General features: G+C 50.5%; 1 protein-coding gene across 1 annotated transcript in view; it reads left to right on the forward strand.

Moving 5' to 3' along the window:
- The window catches only part of ABCC12 (ATP binding cassette subfamily C member 12), a 60981-nt gene that overhangs the window by 20292 nt on the left and 20824 nt on the right, over positions 1-19865 (forward strand). Inside the window, 15 exon segments of the mRNA XM_082366832.1 lie at positions 1348-1623; positions 5169-5240; positions 7587-7658; positions 7662-7711; positions 9958-10030; positions 11691-11859; positions 11862-11885; positions 11888-11892; positions 15314-15375; positions 15377-15422; positions 15426-15440; positions 15550-15625; positions 15709-15780; positions 18605-18715; positions 19420-19523. Coding sequence (XP_082222958.1) covers positions 1348-1623; positions 5169-5240; positions 7587-7658; positions 7662-7711; positions 9958-10030; positions 11691-11859; positions 11862-11885; positions 11888-11892; positions 15314-15375; positions 15377-15422; positions 15426-15440; positions 15550-15625; positions 15709-15780; positions 18605-18715; positions 19420-19523 — 1227 coding nt within the window.

The following is a 19865-nucleotide window of genomic DNA, read 5'->3' on the forward strand; positions in this document are numbered from 1 at the left end:
CACACTGCAACGAAGAGTAGCCCCCGCTCGACACAACTAGAGAAAGCCTGCGCACAGCAACGAAGACCCAATGTGGCCAAAAATTAAAAAAAAAAAAAAAAGAATCCTGTTGACTCACCTCCTGATCACTGTATTCCTTCAATTTTAAGAGGCACCATTTACGAGATTGGATTGGAAGGTGCACTGTTGAGTTATTACGTTTTGAACAAAACACAGAGTCAACCTCATCACATTAATTGTATAATGATATCCAATATCTTAGACTAGAGGAACAATGCTATTTCCTGACTCCTCAACCTCTACTCTGTCCCTGGTGTCATCACCTTCATTCAAGACTTCATAGTCTCTCATCTGAACTATCGCAGTGACTGAAGAACCAATTGTCTTTTTCCAATGTTGTCCTTTTCAAATCCATATTGCACTGTTAATTGAGCTTTAAAATATTTGTCTGATCACTGACATTAACCTGCTTGAAATCCTTGTCCTTCTCTCTCCAGGACTGAGCCTGAGTCCTCCATCAGCAGGTCTTCAGTTATATCTCCACTTCATTTCTTATTCGCTTCCTACCTTGAGCTCTGGCCCTCAGTTATACCGAATTTCTTGTCTTATACCTCTCATCCCCCAAAACCATGCTATTGCCTGTTTTTGCTCATGCTGTGCCATCTACTAGAAAGCTCTCCCCCCCAACCCCTCCCTCATCTTTGCCTGTACAGACTCAGCTCAGGCATCAATGACATGGGCCTCCAGGATGGGGAGCCAAGTGTCCCATCTCTGGCAGTTACAGGGCTTTGTCCCTGTCACATTTCACTGAAATGATCTGTGCATGTTCCCATCTCCACCTGGACTGCAGTCTCTTCAAGGACAGGAAGCATGCCTGATGAATATTTGCATTTCTGCTGTTTACCCCAGAATCTGGCACAGAGTAGGCACTTGGCAGGTGTTTTGTTGAACTGAGCTGAGTGGGGACTTAGGAAGAAGACACAGCAGAGACTGAGCGTGTGACCTTGGTTTCGTAAGCATTAGTGTCAAGCAGTGAAGCCAACCACCCAAAGACTGGCAGAAGCTGGCCATCTTGGGCATAAGGGTAAATTGTAGCTGGGATCAGCATTCTCCAATGTGGGTGACCCAGATAGGCCTTGTGGTTAAAAAGGCATCCGTTCCAGATAGTATGAGCTAATAGACTATTTTTGCTGCAGCTTCTCCTGGGGGAATATCTTCAGAATACCTTTCCTGGATGTCCTAGGTAGAATTCCCAAGATTATGATTTGGGGTCATTAGAAGATATACTGGGATGATTCTTGCAAATGGATGACGTCTGCCAAGTTAATTTTGTTTCTTTACTCTGAGAAAATTCTCATAGCTAAAAGCCCCCCATCTTACATCACCCAACCAGAAGACCCAGATACAGTCTTGCTTTTAGCAAATGCCACCTTGACATGGGAGCAAGAAACCAGGAGGAAAAGTGACCTAAAGAAAGTGCAGAACCAGAAAAAGCATCTTCTTAAGAAACAGAGGCCAGAGGTATACAGTTTGAGTCTATCAGGTCAGGGAGTCACCGGCGCCGAGGAGCAACGTGGCAGCCGCAAATCGGTTCTGCACAGTATAAGCTTTGTGGTGAGAAAGGTGGGTATGTGTTCCAAAGGTGTGGCCTCCATCCTTCTTCCTTGTGTCACATGACCATGGCCTTCTCAGGGTTGAATATAATTCAGTTTGAGCAGGAGGTGGTGGTGGGATGTCTCCATTTCTCCCCAAATTTTAAAGCTATGCAAATGAACCCTGGAGACATCTCTTCAAGCTGAGAGAATACCGTTGTCTTAGTGGTTGTATTAGTGCCGATCTTCAAATTCCACAGGAGTTGAGAGCCAGTCGCAGTGTTTAATGGACAATCCATTTCAGGTGGCTAGACTCAAACTGACTTTCATAAGTCTTTTCAGATTTGTTCTTAATTTCACATTGGAGTCCAATAATAGATTATAATAGCTGACAGTTATGAGCAATTTCTATTTACCAGGCACAAAATTAACTCATTTAGCTACCCCAATAACCTTATGAGGTGGGTGTATAGCTGCCCCACTTAATGACTGAGGAACCAGAGACACAGCAGGTTAAATAACTCGTCCAAGTCATACAGCTCGAAAGTGGCAGAAGAGGGCTTCACACCCAGGGTGCCGGGTGCCACCGTCGGCTCTTAACCACCAAGCGACACTGCTCTTGTAAAAAGCAAAGTGAGTGCCACAAGCAGCCTAGGAACAGAAGCCCGCCAGATTCTGCTGGCTGGTCCCCTCCCCTCGGGATTCGGGGGTAGAGTCCTTAGAGAAGCTCTGCATTTGGGGAATGTTTGACCTTCTCTTGCATGTGGTTTTCTTGCCCTGGGTACTCGTCAGCTGTGCTCCCCAGATGGCAGTGTTGATTTTGCTGCAAAGGGCTCAGCATTTATCTTGTGCCTAATATTTTAATCTCCCGTCTTGTTGACTCACCCTTTCCCCATGTGAGCACTATAGAGGGAGAGGTTCTTATGTATTATGTGACGCTAGGCTCAATAGCTGGTGTAGAGTGGTACCTCTTGTAGCTAACAAGGCTCTCTGCACATATTCATTGGAAATGATATTCGGTTGGCTGAGTGCAATTGAGCTTGGCTCTCAGTGAAGTCCTGCTGTGTGCAGCCCACTTGCTTTCTCATCACTTTTCCCCGCCTATGACCTGCAGCACCCAGATTACTTCAACCATGCCTTCAGCGTTGCTCCAGAGAGGCCTCAGTGAACTGCTCTCGTGTTGTAAAGAAGCCTCCTCTTAGCCCTTCAGTTGCTTTCCTCCTTTTCAGTACGTTGGTGGCTCATGACTTGTCATCAAGGACATGGTCAAATATTTTGTGAAATAAGGTAAAGACAAAGGGTGCAGCACAATATCTTGGGGATTAGGGCTATGCCTCTCTAGCCTGGTGGACCAGGATTCCAATCCCAGCCACTCGTCAGCTGCATGGCCTTGAGCATCTTGCCTAACCTCTTCAAGCCAGTTTCTTTACCTGCTCCATGGGTATTTTAATAATAGTACCCACTTCACAAGGTGGATGTGAGGACGGAAAGACACATCACACGCAAATGCTAAGCCCCCATGGACGGGAGCGATTGCTGTTGCCTTTTTCCTCTAACAATTATGTCCAGCTTAAGTGCTGTCCTTAAATGTCCTAAACTCAAGGCATCTATGTTTTCCCAAATTTAGCTCTAAGGTTCCATTAGACCATAGCCTCACTGAGGTCAGGGTGTGTATCTGTGAACTTGTTCACAGTCGTGTGGCCTTACACTGAGCCCAGAGCCTGGCACAGAGTAGGTTTCCAATAATGTTTTCCAAATAATCAGAAACTCAGGGGTGCAGGCCTCATGGATTTCCTGCTGAAGACAAGGATGAATCTAGAAGGCTTAGATCTGGCCACAAGTAGTGGACAGGACTCAACAAAGAGCCAAGTGTCTAGGGAAGCTGGATCCATCCCTGTGTCTCTTTGTCCCAAAGTCTTCATAATGCCCCTGTTCCTTGTAGTCCTTTTGGTGGAATTAAAATGGATCCGCTTCACTTACCTGCAGCGCCAGTGACAGTAAGGCAGGGACTGCGTCTGCCTTGATCACTGTTTTACTGCCAGTGCCTAGTGCAGTATCTGGTGTTCAGTAAAGACTTATCCAAGGGATGAATGACGACAGGCAACAACCCTCTTGTGCTGGGGGTAGCAGGCAGGCGAGGGGCCCTCTGGTCTAGCTCAGGTGGGAAAGAAGCCATATTAGGCCCCATGCTGGGCATCTTTGCTCTGAGGGTTCACTGGGAGCAGGTCTCAGTGAGAATGTTCCAGATGTGCCAACTGCTGCGTTGCAATATCTGCTTGAACACAAGAGTGGTCTCACCTCAGAGTCTCCACATGGACTCCTATTCTGCCAGCAGTGGCTCCCCCCTGATAACTACACGACTCACTCTCTTGCCTCCTCCGGGTCTTACTCAGACATCACCTGTAGCAGGTACTGTCAGTGACCCATCTGTGTGGCCTGGCCATCTTCCAACTGCCAGATCTGCATCTGTGTGCCTGAGGGCCCTCCCCACCACCCTCAGTAAGCCAAGACGTCAACAGCCGAGGGAGCAGCTCTCAAACACTGACTGTTGGCTATTTATCCTGACTCCCTCAGCCATTGGGAGGACAAAGCCATGCTCAGTTTCCGCAATTCCTTGAGCTTCCCTGCAGGATTGAGCTTCATTTGCCTCCTGTGGGAGCTGACCTAACAGCACTCCCTTGATGGGCCACCTTCCTTCTCCTGTACCATCCCCCTCCTCCCAGCTGGTGTTTTCTGCACCTCCCCAGCAAGCTACCTTCACTCAATTCCTTGCTTTGGGGTCTTCTTCTGGGAGAACTCAAGCTAAGAGGTCCACATGTCCAGTAAGGCTCCCCGCCCCCATCTCCCCCCTGCTTTATTTGCTTCCATGGCATGTATCTGACATACTCCATATTTTACTTACTTATCTTGTTTACTGCCTCCCCAACTAAAACATAAGCTCCGTGTGGGCAGACCCAGACTTTTGACTGTGATGTTCTTTCCTGTATTGTGCTATTGCTGGTGTTCAGAACAGCACCTGGCACAAAGCAGGCTTTAGCAATGATTTGTTAGTTGAATTAATAAATCTGCGGCCCTAGAAAAATCCATGAACCCAACATGCTGGAACAGCATAACTGCTCAGTAATTTCAGACTGAGTTGTGATGGAGGAAGGATGCTTTAAGAGGACTTTTAAAAAGCACGCAGCCTTCTGTACTTGCAGGCTGTCACTGTCCCTCTGGGTCGTGCAGCCTTTGACGTCCATTAGATTTACTTTCCTGGAGTCGGCACAGGACCACCCTCACGTTCAGGGCCTGTGTGTCCCAGAGCAGCGCAAGGCTGTCCTGCATCAGTGCTTATACACGATTTCTAGAAGCCCTCCGGGTGCCGTGCTGGGTTGTGTAGAGGAGGCTCTTAATTAAGACTGAGGGTCCTGCCTCCTATGAGGCCGTGTATCGGGGCTGGGGGGCGAGGCTGCAACTGCCACCTCACAGAGCCAGCAGTGCCCCACTGGTCCCTGCCTGGCCTGGCCAGTGCAGTTTGGTGGTGACCCTCTAAGAACTGGGAGAATGACGGTCTTTTTTCTGTTTCTCTGGTAGGGGAAGGTCTTGGGCATCTGTGGGAATGTTGGAAGTGGAAAGAGCTCCCTCCTCGCAGCTCTCCTAGGACAGGTAAGCTGTGTGCTGAGCGTTGTGACGATGGAGTGGTTCCCTGCCGGCCGCGTTTGGGGACCTGGGCTCGGCCGCACTGGACTCTGTGCTCCTAGTTAACGTTGATGCCCAGGAGGTCAATGCGCTTGGCAGTCCCAGGCCCATGGCAGGCGGGGCCGGGCCTTCCACGTGCTCTCCCTGGTTTGCCTCCTGAGGACATGAGTTAAACAGCGATAGCTTCCTTGCCTGGAGCTCCATCTTGGTCAAAGGAAGCGATGGGTCATTAAATCCATGGTTTTCTCATGACATGCTTGGCCTGTGCCAAATAGAAAGGCCGGCCAGGCAGCTTGGCGGGGGAAAAACCCGGGAACCTGCGACTCTCGGTGACTTTAGATCCATCTCCATTTCCCCACTGTCTGCCCCGAGCATCTGCTTCTCAATGGAGGAGGGGTTGAATGAATGTGTGAACCAAAGCACACCTCGTGGTAGCAAGGGAGGGCGGGCAGACGCTCATCCTTTGTCTGCTACTTCTAGCTACTTGACCCCAGGGAAATGGCCAAGCCATTCACTGTATCCACAGGAAATGAATAGTTCACAGTTGCCAAGGCTTCTCATTCCAAATGAATGAGAAACTTTCTGGGGAAAGGAATTAAGTTCTCTTTCTCTCCACTCTGTGTTCCTAAAGGGAAGGTTGGGCACCTGGGATTGCCTTTGCCTGCAACAGAGACAGGGGGATGCTAGGCTCAGAAGAGCCCCTCCAGACCAGGGTGACTCATTCTGGCCTCAGCTGACTCATTTGTACAAAGAGTGACAACTCCTTCCCTGCTTGAAGGCGGAGGCGGGGGCTGAGTCAGGAGAGCTGTGGCGGTCCCTCAGGCTCCGGGATTCAGCGTGAGTGCCTTTGATAACCCTAGAGTCGGCAGGGGCATTGCAGGTGACCCAGCCCAATTCTCCACCTAATAACATGAGTCCTTTCCACTGAATCCTATAAGAGATGGGCCAACCTCTGCTCAGATGCCTCCAGTGATGGAGAACTCATTATCTCTTTAGAGAGATTTGAGGTATATGGGAGTGAAATTTGCCTCCTTTTAACTTCTACCCTATGGCCTGCTCCTGTGGAATGTCCCAGAGAAAGCAGAATCCATCTCCTATGTGACAGTGGTGGGATCAGGCCCCTCACGTGGTCACTGGGTTAAGTGAGTGGGCTCTGGACGGCGTGGGTTCACCAGCTGTCTCAGCCTCATGAGCATGGATAAGTCACTTCACCTCTCTGAGCCCTGGTTGACTCATCTGTAAAATGGGGCTAAGGATGTTGTGATGAGGATTAAATGAGATAACTGATATAATAGTAGTTATAGGACCATTCCCAGCGCCAGCCACAGTGATTAGCATTTTATATGTACTTAACACAGTGCCTGGCATACACCCTATTCATTTTAGCTATTATTATTATGTTGTTGTTGTTGTTGTTATTGTTATTATTATTCTCTCTTCTCCAAGTCCAATGTTCTCTATCCCTTAGACCATTCCTGAGGAGGAATGGAGTCACATCCCTCGGCCATCTTGGCTATCGTCCTTGCCTGTCCCCAACACACTGCCACTGGCCCATGAGCACCAGCCCTGAGCACCACGGCCTGCCTCATACACCCCTTCCTGACGGCTACAAACATGGCACCACCACTAGCCTCTCCCGTTATCTGTTGAGGCTCACCATGAAGGGCCATCTTAAATGAACGTGGGTACTCAGGGTCACAGACTGGAGCCCATGCATGTTTCTTAATTGGATTCCTCATTGTTTTGAAAGTTCAGAAGTTCCACATGAAACTAGACTTTCCGTTCCTCTTGAAAAATTAGAAACTCGCCACAGCAGGCTTGCATCCTTGCTTGGCACCAACTGTGCAATGGAGTCAAGGTTGCTTCCTTAGGATGGGGCATGCCAGGGCCACCATCCACAGCAGTGCAGGCTGTGCCCTCTTCCTGGGGGCCTGGCTGAGGAGGGTGGGGTCTAGCGAGTGAACCTGGGGGAAGAGAGAGCCTTTGTGATGGGTCTGCTCAGAAAGCATCTCATCCTAGATACACAAAGGTGCACGTGTGCCAGCAGCAGCCCTGCAGCCTGTGCTCTCCAGAGCACAGGGCTCACCTCTGCTCCTTCTGGAACATTCCCACCCGGCCTCTCGCAGATGTTTGACTTTGAGACCCTTGGTCTGCACAGCTGGGCTTTGCAGTGTGTGGCAAGACAGCTTCTCACCCTCTTGCACCTTCCGACTTAGTTCTCGTACAGTAAGTGGGTGGCAAGTTTGCAATAGGCCCCCGAAGAGAAGGTGGCGAGGCCTGGCTTCAGAAGGTTCTCTGGTGTTGTTGCTCCAGATGCAGTTACAACAAGGGATCGTGGCCGTCAACGGGACTCTGGCCTACGTTTCCCAGCAAGCATGGATCTTTTAGGGAAATGTGAGAGAAAACGTATTATTTGGAGAAAAGTATGATCACCAAAGGTAATATTAACTTTGAAAGCATGAGGCATTTTAGTATTTGGTATAATCTGCTACAGATGCTGATGCGATTGGTAATGATTGCTAACTGGGTTTCTTTAATGAGTTCTGATTAAACATTTGTCAGATCCAAATGGCTGTTGCTTTTTCTCTTCCTGATCCAAGAGCTCAGGAGAGGTGCCTTCTGCAGACCTGTGATCACGCTCTCAGAAACGTACGGAATCGCCACTCAATCCCAGTGCAGAGTAGCATATGTTCTGCGGTTCTCTGTAACAGTGCATATGGTGTCTGACTGGAGGAAGAGGAATCTGGCAATTTTGCTTTAGGCCAAGTAACAAGAACTTTCCTTGAAATTGAGCGCAGCAGGTATGCAATTAGTCAGCCCTGAAACTATTAATTGACACCAGTTATCAGGATATATCACTGTTGATGTCCTCAAAACGATCTAATGGAATGAAAACAAAGTTCAAGTCATAATTTTTGAATTCACTTTGGACCATTATATTTAAGCTCTGGAAATAGCTTCCTAAGGTTCTTTGCCGAGTTTGGTGTGCTGCCATGTACATTCTCTCGTTAGAGTCCCATAACCACCCGTATAAGGGAGATCCCGGCATCATATCCCCATTTTACAGATGAAGAGGTTGAGGCCCAGAGAGGAGAGTTGACCTGCCAAAAGTCAAAGCTATTAAATGTCAGAGGAACTCCAGGCCAGCATTATTTTTTCCCACTGGAACTGCCTGACAGCCCCCTCAAGTGCCACGATGCTGAAGGAAAGACAAATGGAGTTGGTTTTACAAATCTGGCTGTCAGCTCTTTAACTGTGGTCTGGACTTTCACATCTTATTGCCTGAACCCACAAACTCTATCCTTGCTGATGACATCGGCCAGCATGTGGGTTCTCAGCAAGAGATCTGTTACTTCCCCTCCTTGTTCCAGGCCACGACATCCTGTCATCAGGAGGCTCAGTCAGGGAGTCCTTGGCACCAGCCGAACTGTTCTGCCCAGCATCTCCTGGACTGCCTTTGCCTGTGCCTCCTCCCAGCCCCGCCTGGAATGGCTTCTCTTTCCCCAGAAGCAGACTAGAGGGAGGGATTCCTGTCTTTTATTATTAGGACATCAGAGAGCAAATATTTACCCAATACCTGCAAGACACAGGACTATGCAGGGCCATGTGGGCCACCAGGGTGGCTCAGATGTAACTTTGCCCTTGAGGTGCTCAAGTCTGTAAAGGGTTGTAGGAGATGCACAATGGGCCAAGGAGGAATGCGCCAAGGGCAGGAGACTGTGCTGGACTGTTCAGAGGCAGCAGAGATCACAAGAGGGAAGAGAGGGTGGCGCTTGAATTGGGCCTTGAAGGATGGACTGAGCACCCTTCCCATGTGGCATCTCTAGCAGGGGTTCTGCTCCTGGGGTGGATATTGAGACTCTCAGGACCACAGGAAGCAGGAGGGTGGGAGGAAGTTTAAGATGGGGGTGGAGCTGGCAAGAAGATGTGCTGAGCAGTCTGAATCTCATAGTCCAAGATTGGCAAAAGTGATAACATTAATTATAACTACCGCTGGAGAATTTGCGCACCAGACAGCGTGCTCTTGGCTTGATATGCGTGTTCTTGCTTCTCACAACCCAATGAGAGCTATTAGCCTATTGTGTAGAGTGGAGAGGGAGGATCAGGGAGGTACAGTCATTTGTTCAAGGTTACCCAGCTGAATTCAAACCCAGATTGTTCTGATTCCAAAGCTACTGGTCTTAACCACCAGGCACACCAGCCCTAAAGTTGATAACATGGGCACAATGCTCAGGGCATCCAGTGCTGCCAGGACGTAGTGCGCCACCTGCCGGGCAGCTACCTGTGATCTGCCTGCTCACGCTAAGCTGGCACCACCCGCACGCTTCTTCTCATCTACTAGCGGTCTTGCGGCCCCCGGGAGGCCTCCTGCAGCGACCTCAGCCCTCACTGGTGACTCCCTGCTCTGACTCCCACGAGCAATTTTCCCTTCAGGTGTTTCATGTGCACTGATTTCAGCTTTCTCGAATGGCGGGAAGCCTGTGAGCAGAGAGGCCCTCCCAAGTCAACTCTGCATCAGGTAAGCGGGGCAGAGGTCAAGGGGAAGCTGCCCTTGGGCATCAAAGACCAAGCAATCAGCCGCCTCCTCGCCTGCCCACGACGCCAGCGCACCTTTTGAGCAACCTAGGGCTGCACGGACGTGGGGTCTTTCTCACCGTGCTGACTTCTAGCTTTCCACCCACAGGTATCAGCACGCGGTTCGTGTCTGTGCCCTTCAGGAGGACCTGAGCAGCCCACCTTACGGAGACTTGACTGAGGTGAGTAGAACCCAGAGCTCAGCCCCACAGCAGCTCATGGCAGATCAACCGCCAGGTCCAATGGCCTGAAGCTCTGCAGGCACCAGCTCCTTCATATCCGTGTGCCCCAGAGGACAGGAAGATCCCAGGAAATGTGGGGAAAGTCAGGTTCTACCATTCTGCATTCTCCACCTGGGTCCTTTCTTGGGAGATATCACAATGGATGTGACACCAACTCCACTTGTGCTGGGCTCAGCCCGGTCACTCTTGGGGTCACTTCCAATTTGCCTGTCATCTCAGGGAAGGTTGCTGGTGAAAGGTGCTTCCTCATCTCCTGGACCAGCTCTGTCATCCTAAGACAGAGATCAAGGGTACAGCATTGTGGCTAGAGGCTCAAGGTCCCCTTCCTGCCTCACTGGACCTGCCCGCCCAGGAGTATAAGGGTCATCTCCAAACATTGCCCCCCAGGGTTTTGTTTAAAGGGCTGGCGGGGTCCTGGGCTGAGCCTGCCAACTCAGGTGACCCAGGGGAGTCACCAGGCCACCTTCTGTCTTCCCATCCCAGTGTACCCTCTGCACAGACTTCCCCCTCTGCCCAGTCTTCCCCCTCTGCCCAGGAGCCCAAAGAATGAGGCATCCTGAAGAAAGCCCAGTTGAGAGCACATTGTCATTCTCTGCTGGTACCTCCGTGTGCCTGCATCAAGGAAATGGCCATCACAGCCACTGCAGCACTGACCTCCCTGCCAGGGTTTGCTTCCACCCACCCCTACCTGCCTGACTAGGTGTGCACTTGCCTTCAGTTACCACCCTTCAAGTTCCCACCCCAAATCCACACCCTTGAAGAAGGCTTTCCCCAGACCCAGAGTCTAAAGTAATTTGCCCCAATGTACTTAGTTTATGCTTCTCAGTTGGCACTCATTAAATTCTGCTTTGTGCCATTATTATGTGTATAACTAACCACACCGCCCCCCACCCTGCTAAGATGCTAGTTCCCAGTAGATAGGGGAATTTTCTGGTCCCACTTCATGTGTCCAGCCCCAGTGCTCAGCACAACACCTGGCCGAACTCCTGGAGGCTCACTTTGGGGTCAGTTGGATAGAATCACCTAAAGTAGACAACCTAAGCTTTTCATCTTTTCAACAAATGTTTATTGAGCACCTGCTCTGGGCCAGGTGTGGTGCCGGGCCTTAGGGATGTAATGATGAAAAAGGCTGACATGTCTGTTATTTTCATGGAGCTTAGACTTGCCTAGTGGGGGCGGGGAGTTGATCCACAGGTAAACAAAGAGAGCCCCCTTGTCCCTCTTCTCCCAGACAGTTTTCCTTCCTGTTCGCTTGTCCACTTGCCCAGAGCTTCCTGCTCAACAATGCCCTTTGGTGCTAGCGGTCAAGATGTAGCCCCTCCCTACAGGACTGCACTGGGATGGGGCCGTTGTGAGCCCGCTACCCTTCACTCAGCAATGGAAAGAGCTTTTCCCTATTTGCCACTGCCCACCAGGCTTCCTGCAGAAGTGGAGCTTTCCGCTTTCCAGGGTACCTGGTGTGGCCGGGGGGTTCCTGTAAAGGGGTGATGAGCAGTCTGCAGAAGAATCTAGAGAAGCTTCAGGAAGTTCCTGGTCCCCAAGGACTGCAGGGTGGGGAATGGGGTCCGGTGAATGACAGTAGCATTGCCCTTGTCTGCAGATCGGGGAGCGGGGCCTCAACCTCTCTGGGGGGCAGAGGCAGAGGATCAGCCTGGCCCGAGCCGTCTCCTTGAACCATGAGATCTACCTGCTGGATGACCCGCTGTCGGCCTTGGACGCCCATGTGGGGAAGCACGTCTTTGAGGAGTGCATTGAGAGGCGCTCAGGTGGAAGACCATCGTCCTGGTGACCCACCAGCTCAGGTGACTGGGACCAGCAGGACCCGTGAGGTCATGAAATGGGCGTGGCACTTGATGCTCACAGAGTCTCCTCTTCTGCCTAAACCTGTTGTCCTCACCTGGACCAGGTCAGGGAATGGGAGAGGCGCACAGGAGACACCATGACCGGCCCCGGCCATCCTGGTTCACACCTAGACCTGCCTGCTCCTCTCTGTGCACGCTTCCGTTGCCCTACTTTTGGGCTCAGTGGGGCCAAGACCTTCCCTCCATCAGAGGGAGATTCTCCAGCTCTGGACCACTGACCCCTACCTGTGGGGTGGACACTTGGCACCTTCTCCAGCTCTGGACCACTGATGGTGGGGAGATGGGAAGTCGGGTAGGAACATTTAGACCAACCTTTCCTCCAGCAAGGGCTGGGCAGGCCTGAGGCCAGGGGTGCCCGGGTGTGGGGTGGCAGGGGATGACAGATCCCTTGATGAGAGGCCCAGATACCCCTGGCATCACTCCCCAGGGGAAAAAGGATGGAGACCAGGACTTCGGGACTAAGGCAAGAAGCTTCTCCCTGCCCAGAGCCACGCTCTCAGGCTTAGGAACATGAATATTGCCCAGGAAAGGGACTGACTGAATCCCCTGAATGAGCTTGGGAATTTGGCAGGGTGGGGACAGTTCTTACTGTGTCAGCCCCATGTAAAGGGTTCTGGATGCCTGGTGGGAAGCCAGGACCCCTCTCTACCCTGAGATAAGCCAGGTTACCCCTGTCCTACAGTGACTCCCCAGAGATGTGCTGTGTGTGTGTGTGCACGTGTGTGCGCACATGCGTGTGCACGCACATGCGTGTGTGTCCCCTGCAGGAGGAGAGAGCCCACAGGACTGGCCTGTAATGAGAGGTCAGTTGGAGCAGAGGCAGCAGAAGTCCTGTCTTCTGACTCTCTTGCCACCTGTGGGGAAATGTTAAACTAGGGGTAAGAGGCAGGACTCTCAGCCTTTGCAAAGGTAAGTCAAGCTGGGATGGGAGCTGGCAGCAAATGAAGTTGCCATGGCTACAGGATGCCGTAGCCAGCATCTTTAGGCTCCTCTGTCAGTGGCCAGAAGGGCCGGCCAAAGAGGGAAAAGTTTCTTCAAGACCCAGGAAAACCAGGCCTTCCTATACCCGTGGCTTTGCCCCCAGCCTCTGCCTCTGTTTGCTGAGGGCTAGAGACCTCAGGATAAGCTCCAAGCATCTGAATTTTGCATGTGGGGATTGCTCAGGTTTCCTCTGAGTGGCATCTGTCACCTCCAGGAAGCAGCCAGCTGGGCTGGTGCAGACAAGAGCTCCTCGTTCCTCTGCTGGGCAGGGACCAGGGTGAGGAGAAGGTTGGATTTCTTCTGGACCCCCATGAGGTGACTGGGAACGGGCTCTCGCCCAGCCAGGGTGCTAACTATGGTGACCACAGCTCTGCACTGCAAGGGTCCAGTCCCTGGAGACCATGTGTAGCAGGAAGGGCTGTCCTCCTGGAGTCCTGGGGGTGCACAGGGAGACTCCCGGCACCTGACGGATGTGGGTCAGAGCTGTCTTTGCAGGAGTCCTCAAGGGGGGAGAATGTGACCTTGGTCCTGGCCCAATCTCTGGACCTCACTCACCAGCGGTATGAACTCAGGCAAGAACCCAGGAGGCCTTGGAGACACTATTTTTCACCAAGGTCATTTCATCTTACTTTTTGCGTGTTGAAAAATACAGGCAGCCACCAGATGGCACTGGAGTCTCAGTCCGGCCATCCATTGTTGGGGAGGAGGCGCTCGGAGCCCAGACCTGGAGCCTGTGGGCTTTTCCAGAACATTTCTCGGGCTGCTTTTACTCTGGGGCCCGCGGGCAATCTGTATGCTTCCGAGTGCTCAGGATGGACCATTGCCCTTCTATCACTTGAGGAAACGAATGAAATGAGGCCGCTGGCCTGCCACTGAAATCCAACCCAGGGCCAGATTTTGTGAGTCTGCAGAACAAAGCTGCTCAGATCACACCTAGTCTCACTGGAGAGAACTGGGAGCTTGCTGGCCAGAGGAGCTGCACCAGGAGCTTCAGGGGCTGGAATGTGTGCCCCTACATCTGTGCCTCAGTTTCCACATCTGAGAAATGGGCTGATAATAATGTTGCCTGCTTTCTTCACTGGGTTGTGGGAGACTGAGAGATAGGAGATGAGATCGGCCTTTGAAAGTTAGAAGATGCTGTGCAAAGGTGAGAGGTGATTTTCAGGAAAATGGCCCTGTCAGAAAGTGTCTCAACTGGACATTAAAAGCCGGACTGTCCCTCCTTGGGCTGTCTGGGAAAGTGGACAGGGCAGTTAGTACAAAGGAAGCAGAAAGGCTGGAGCTGTCCAAAGCCAAGCGAAACTGCTGTCATTTGGCCTTTTGGGCACCACCCTCTTCCCCCCAAACCCAATCAGATGCACAATGACCAAATGTAGCTACTTCTTTCAGGGTTTCAATCAAGAGCATCAAAGGTAGATTTGACCTTGGGTGAACCCCAAAGCACAGGGGAAAGACCTGTATTTCAAGGCCCTGTTTTGGCTGAACCATCTTAGATCTCACAGCATCTTGTCCACCTCTAAGAGGGTCTTCCTGCCCCTAGATGGGCTGATCCTATGGGGAGAGCTTGGTCTCATTCCAAAATGAAAGGAAACTCCTCTTAGCAACTCTTTGATTTCAGGCATGATATGGAAATGAAGGGAACTCAAATTAGAAAAACAGAAGTGCTTTGGGCAAAATGTAGGATGCTATCATTAAATGTGGCTATATTTTTATCGCACAGATAAAGCTGGTGTAAACTCCTCCGGCCAGCTAGTATGGCCTGGAGGCCGGAGACCGCACGGTAGGCTACATCTCCTGGGCTAGATGAGGATGATGAGGTGGGCTTGTAATGTTACAACAGAGGGAAGCCATCTCTGAGGTCATATTTCCCCTCTCCACCAAATCTTGGCTGCAGTGACTTTGTCAATTTCATACTCCAAGTCTCCATGATGAGATTTCTTAGCACAGCAGCTCATGTAGGAAGCAATAGCAAAGGAAGGCTCAATATGCTTCACAGTGGCAACCAAAAGTCTCTTTTATACTCATGAGACCCGTGGGCACTAAATCAGTGCTTCTCAACTGAGGGCCATTTTGCCTCCTAGCCGGCACTGGGCAATGTCTGGAAACACTTTTGCTTGTCACACCTTGGGGAGGAGGGGCCCCTGACATCTAGAGGGTAGAAGCCAGGGAGGCTGCTAAATATCCTCCAATGCACAGGTCAGTCCCCACCCCACCCCACCCCCCAACAAAGAATTATCTGGCCCTCAATGTCAGTGGTGCCAAGGTTGAGAACCCCTGGACCAGATGAGCCTGGGACACTGCTGAATGGGAGTCTGGCATGGCTCTCTTCTCTCTCTTCCAAGGCAGAAGCTCACTGTAGATTGCTTTAATATCTCTGCAGTTCCTGGAGTATTGTGATGAAGTCATCTTGGTGGAAGATGGAGAGATCTGTGAGAAGGGAACAGTTAATGGAGGAGAGAGGACTCTATGCAAAACTGATTCACAAACTCTGAGGGTTGCAATTCAAGGTAAAACTCTTTGGCCTTGGGTGCAAGAGATTGGGTGCCTTCCCTCATGATTTCTGGCCTGGAGAAGTTCTGTCATTTCATTTTCAGAGGAATTTCATTTTGTCTCCAGGAGCCTGAGCACATTTATGATGCAGCAGTGGTGGAAGCCCTTAAGGAGAGTCCTGCTGAGAGAGATGAAGACACTGGTACAATCAGAGTTCCAATCACGCCTCTCTTATCACCCACGGCTCACGAGTGGATACAGATCTCTCTTTATTTCTCACCCTAGTTTTGGCTCCAGGAGATGAGAAACATGATGGAAAAGAACCTGAAACAGAATCAGAGTTTGTAGACATAAAAGGTATTTACCTTTCATTCCCTGAGTTACATACTCTTAACTATTTGTTGGGCACCTACCATTTGGGACAGAGAAGTGTAGGCATGCTGTATGTCCTTTGGGGCAGCTAGAATTATGTGGTTTACTATAGTGTGAGCCTTGGGGCTCAACTGCCTGAGTCCAAATTCTGGCTCAACCACTTACTAGTTTTATGACTTTGAAGCAAGGTACTTGGCCACTCTGAACCTTAGTTCCTTAATCCATAAAATGGGGGAAATAAGAGTACCAACTTCATAGGTTCTTGCAAAGATTACATTAGAAACTGTACATAGAATGAATAACACAGTGCCTGACATATAGTAACCCTCAGTAGTTGTTGTTGTGATGATGATGATAATGACGATGATGATGATGATGATGATTAGTTGGAAAGATCAAAGCAATGCACAGAGATTAATTACACGCAAAAGCACACACAGGAGATGTTTCCCAGTCTTTATGCAGAGCATTGAGAAAGAATTGTGCAGCCGTGAAGAGATCGAGGTGGGATAAGGTTATTCATTCTTTCCACAAAAGGACTCAGCATTCTACTATGTGCCAGGCACTAAGCTAGGCTGGGGAGAGAAAGAAAATATGGCCCTGTCCTCGGAATCTTTTGGTCTGGTGGGAGCCACCTGCAAGAGGATAATCATGGGAAACTGTGATAAGAGTAATGGGGAGCTGGGGTGGGAGTGAGAAGTCAGGGAGGGCTTCACAGAGGAGGTGACCTTTGGACTGGTCCTTTAAGCATATGTAGGAGTTTGCCAGGGACACTCTGGTGACAAGGAGGGGAAAGGGGAGGACCTGGGCTCAAGGGCATCAGGCAATTCCAGGAAGGCAGAGAGGAGAGATGTGGGAGATAAACTTGGCGAGAACCAGGCTGGCCAAGCTGCCTCTCCTCCTTAGACTCTGTTGCCTTCCATCCCTTTATCCATTCAATATTTGTTGAGCACCTACTTTGTGCCCTGCCCCTCACTGGGCACTGAGAAGGCAGAGATCAAAATACCCCTAGCTCAAAGTGCCCACAGCAAGGTCCCTCAAAAATGTGTAGCTGAAAAAAACCCTTAGTATATTTCAACAAATTTAAGATGCCATCCATTTTGAGAACACCATCATTTTATGTAGCACTAAGAAAAGTCTCTGCCAATTAGATGATATGGCATACTACCGAATGGGACACATCCTGATTTCAGAGATGCTAAAATGTGGGGAAAAAATGTGAGTCTTCTTATCGATGAAAGTTGGCACCATTAATGGTGCTTGTGACAAATGCGTGCCCATTTGGAAAAACAATATATTTTTATCGCTCTGGAGGCGGCCGAGGCTGAAGTGGGGGGCCCTGTAGTCTCTTCCATGCTTTCCCAGGAAAGCTCCAGGCTGCTCAGGATTTGGGGTCCTGTGGGGAGAGTAAATCCTGCTCCTCTTCTCCTCCTCATCCCTCTTCTCTGGAGAGGAAAGGGAAAGAGTGAAATTAAATGCTCTGAGAGCTATAGGAAGGGAAGGGTTGAAGGTGACGGCCCACTGGGCTGGCACGAGGGCATTTTCCAAGGGCAGCGAAGGTGAGCAGACCATCAGCAACACAGCTGCCTGGACTGGGGCTGCAAGGGGATCTGACGGTTCCTTTTATGCTTTAGGGTGCCATTCGTTAGGCTCTGCGGACCCATCGAGGTGACCCCCTCATGCTGCAGACCCAGAGGGAGACACAATGAGTGAAAGCCAGGCTGAACATTTCAAAGAAGCGCGAGGGTTTCCCAGGCAGGGAGGATAATGGCAGCTCTATTCACGGAGGCGCCTTTGAGATGGGACAGTTTTCCTTGCCAGGGCGGGATGCAGAGAGCCCTGCGAAGGGGGGCCCCCGTGTCTGGCTCTCTTTATCTCTGTTTACAAGAGCCAGGTGTAACTACAGCATGCTGCTTTGGAGTGGACATTTTCATGCTCCTCTGTGTAGGAGAGGGAAGAGACATGCATTCAATCCTGGCTGCTGGGAGCTCTTAGGCAGCCTCCCTGCACCTCTGAAAGCTGTTTCAATGAGAGCTTGACGGTCATTTGCCCTCACCCTTTGGAAAATGGAGAGGACTTGGGACAGCCACGCGGAGGGAATCAGGAATCCACCTGGGAGGATGCCCCAGGTTTCTTCTCATGGTGTGAGCTCCATGGTAGATGTCTTCTTGTTGGCCCTGTAGTAGATGGTGTGGGTGCCCTTAGCACTTCTGCGCACACAGCTGCCACACCTGCATCCCTTTGCCTGGGGCTCTCTAGTAGCTGCCAGCTGCAGGTCAAGGTAGAAGTGCTGGGGAATTAACCCCTGGGGGGAGCCCTCACCCAGTGGCCAACGGGAGTTGGTGTAGAAACATCCCAGGTCCCGCTGAGCATGAGAAAGGCCTCTGAGTTGTAGTTCTGCCCCAGCCTGAGATTTCTCTATGCTGGGTTAAGCTCCCATCGCCCATGGGTGCTGCTGCCTTGATGAGACACCTTTTATTGTTGCCTTCCTTTCCCTGTACCCTTTAGCTCTGGAGTAAACTGCATGCGTTCACATCCTCTTCTTAGGATCTGCTTCTGCAGAACTAGATCAAGACAGCCCCTGTCTCCCGAGGGCTGAGCACATAGTAGGTGCTTAATAAATATATTTCTCAAAACACGGAAAACCACCTGCCTCACAGGGCTGTAATGAGGACCAAATAAAACAAAATGAGCAAAAGTATGTTGGAAATTTCAAAGCATAGGGCTGGTGGAAGAAAGGATGGCAGTTGGCCCTAGTGGTGGCCGGGAGTGGGTGGGATGGGGCCTGCCCCGCTGGGGGGCGCCGCAGGACTTGTGTTTGTCCCCACCGTTCCTCTGCACCAGCTCATCCAGACTGAGTCCCCCCGGGGAGCAACCGTGACCTGGAAAACTTATCACACGTACATTAAGGCTTCTGGAGGTTCGGTAGAAAACAACGGGTTTCTTGATTTAATTTGCATTAAAAAATTCTTTCTTAAACTGTTGGGTTCATGTTTTATGGTTTCTTTAACAATTACTCTCTTTATGCTAAGGTCATTTATCAGTGCTTTTATTCTTTCCCCCTAAAAATCTAAAGTCTGATAAAACAGCCTTTTAAATGGAGTCATCCTTTGTCTCCATTAAAGCTGCCAGACTCTATTTATTGAAACTGAGTGAACAGCAGCATGACCCAGCTGTGGTTCTTGTGTAACCTCGCTCTCTAATCTCTGAGGACAGCAGGCACCCGCTCGTTGCCTGCCTTCAGTGCAAGAGTCATCTCCATGAGCAAAACGTACCTTATAGTTTCATTCCTTGTCTCCCCTCAGCAAGGCTGGGTTTTTATTTGTTTGTTTTAAAATACTGAGTCACTTCTATTAAAGTGAATAGTGGTGTGTTTTTTTGTTTTGTTTTTTTTAATATGTTGACAATTTGGACCCATGTTCCAACCAGGTGGAACAGATGTCCCCATTGGGGGTCCAGGGACCTAACACTCAGACTTGTCACATCAGCCTAGAAAGTGGTTCCCGGGGTAGAGGCCATTTTCCTACAGGCTTTGATTTTCCCACCAGGGTTAGACCCAAGGAAGAGGAGCCCACCACAGCCCCCTGGCCTCTGTAACCCCTGGCCCTCTACCCTCCCCTGCAGGGTACTTCCTCTCTCTCTTCGTGGTGTCCCTCTTCCTCCTGATGATTGGCAGCTCCGCCTTCAGCAACTTGTGGCTGGGTGTCTGGTTAAACAAGGGCTCACAGGTGAGTTCCCTTTTGGCTTTGGGAAATGCTGAGTCAGTTGCTAATGGAGCGTATGAACACCATACAATGAGCCTTCCACAGCCCTCTCCACAAGGCTGACGTCGGCTGCTTAGACTACACAACTCAACTCCTGAAATCCCCTTTGATTTTTCAAGACAAGCAGGGCATCCAAATTTGTATGTGCCGCCTTCAAATTTTAAAGGATTGTGCCAAGCAAATGCAGCATGGCTGGAGTCGTGCACGTGCAGGATAGGGTCAGTTCTGCAGCCTCTGTTGTAAGGTACCTCTGAGGAGTGTCTGGGAAAGGCTGGGGAAGCCTAACACAGATTTCTGTCTTCTTGC

This window comes from Balaenoptera borealis, assembly GCF_965194805.1.
Source record: "Balaenoptera borealis genome assembly, chromosome: 19".
Classification (NCBI taxonomy): domain Eukaryota; kingdom Metazoa; phylum Chordata; class Mammalia; order Artiodactyla; family Balaenopteridae; genus Balaenoptera; species Balaenoptera borealis.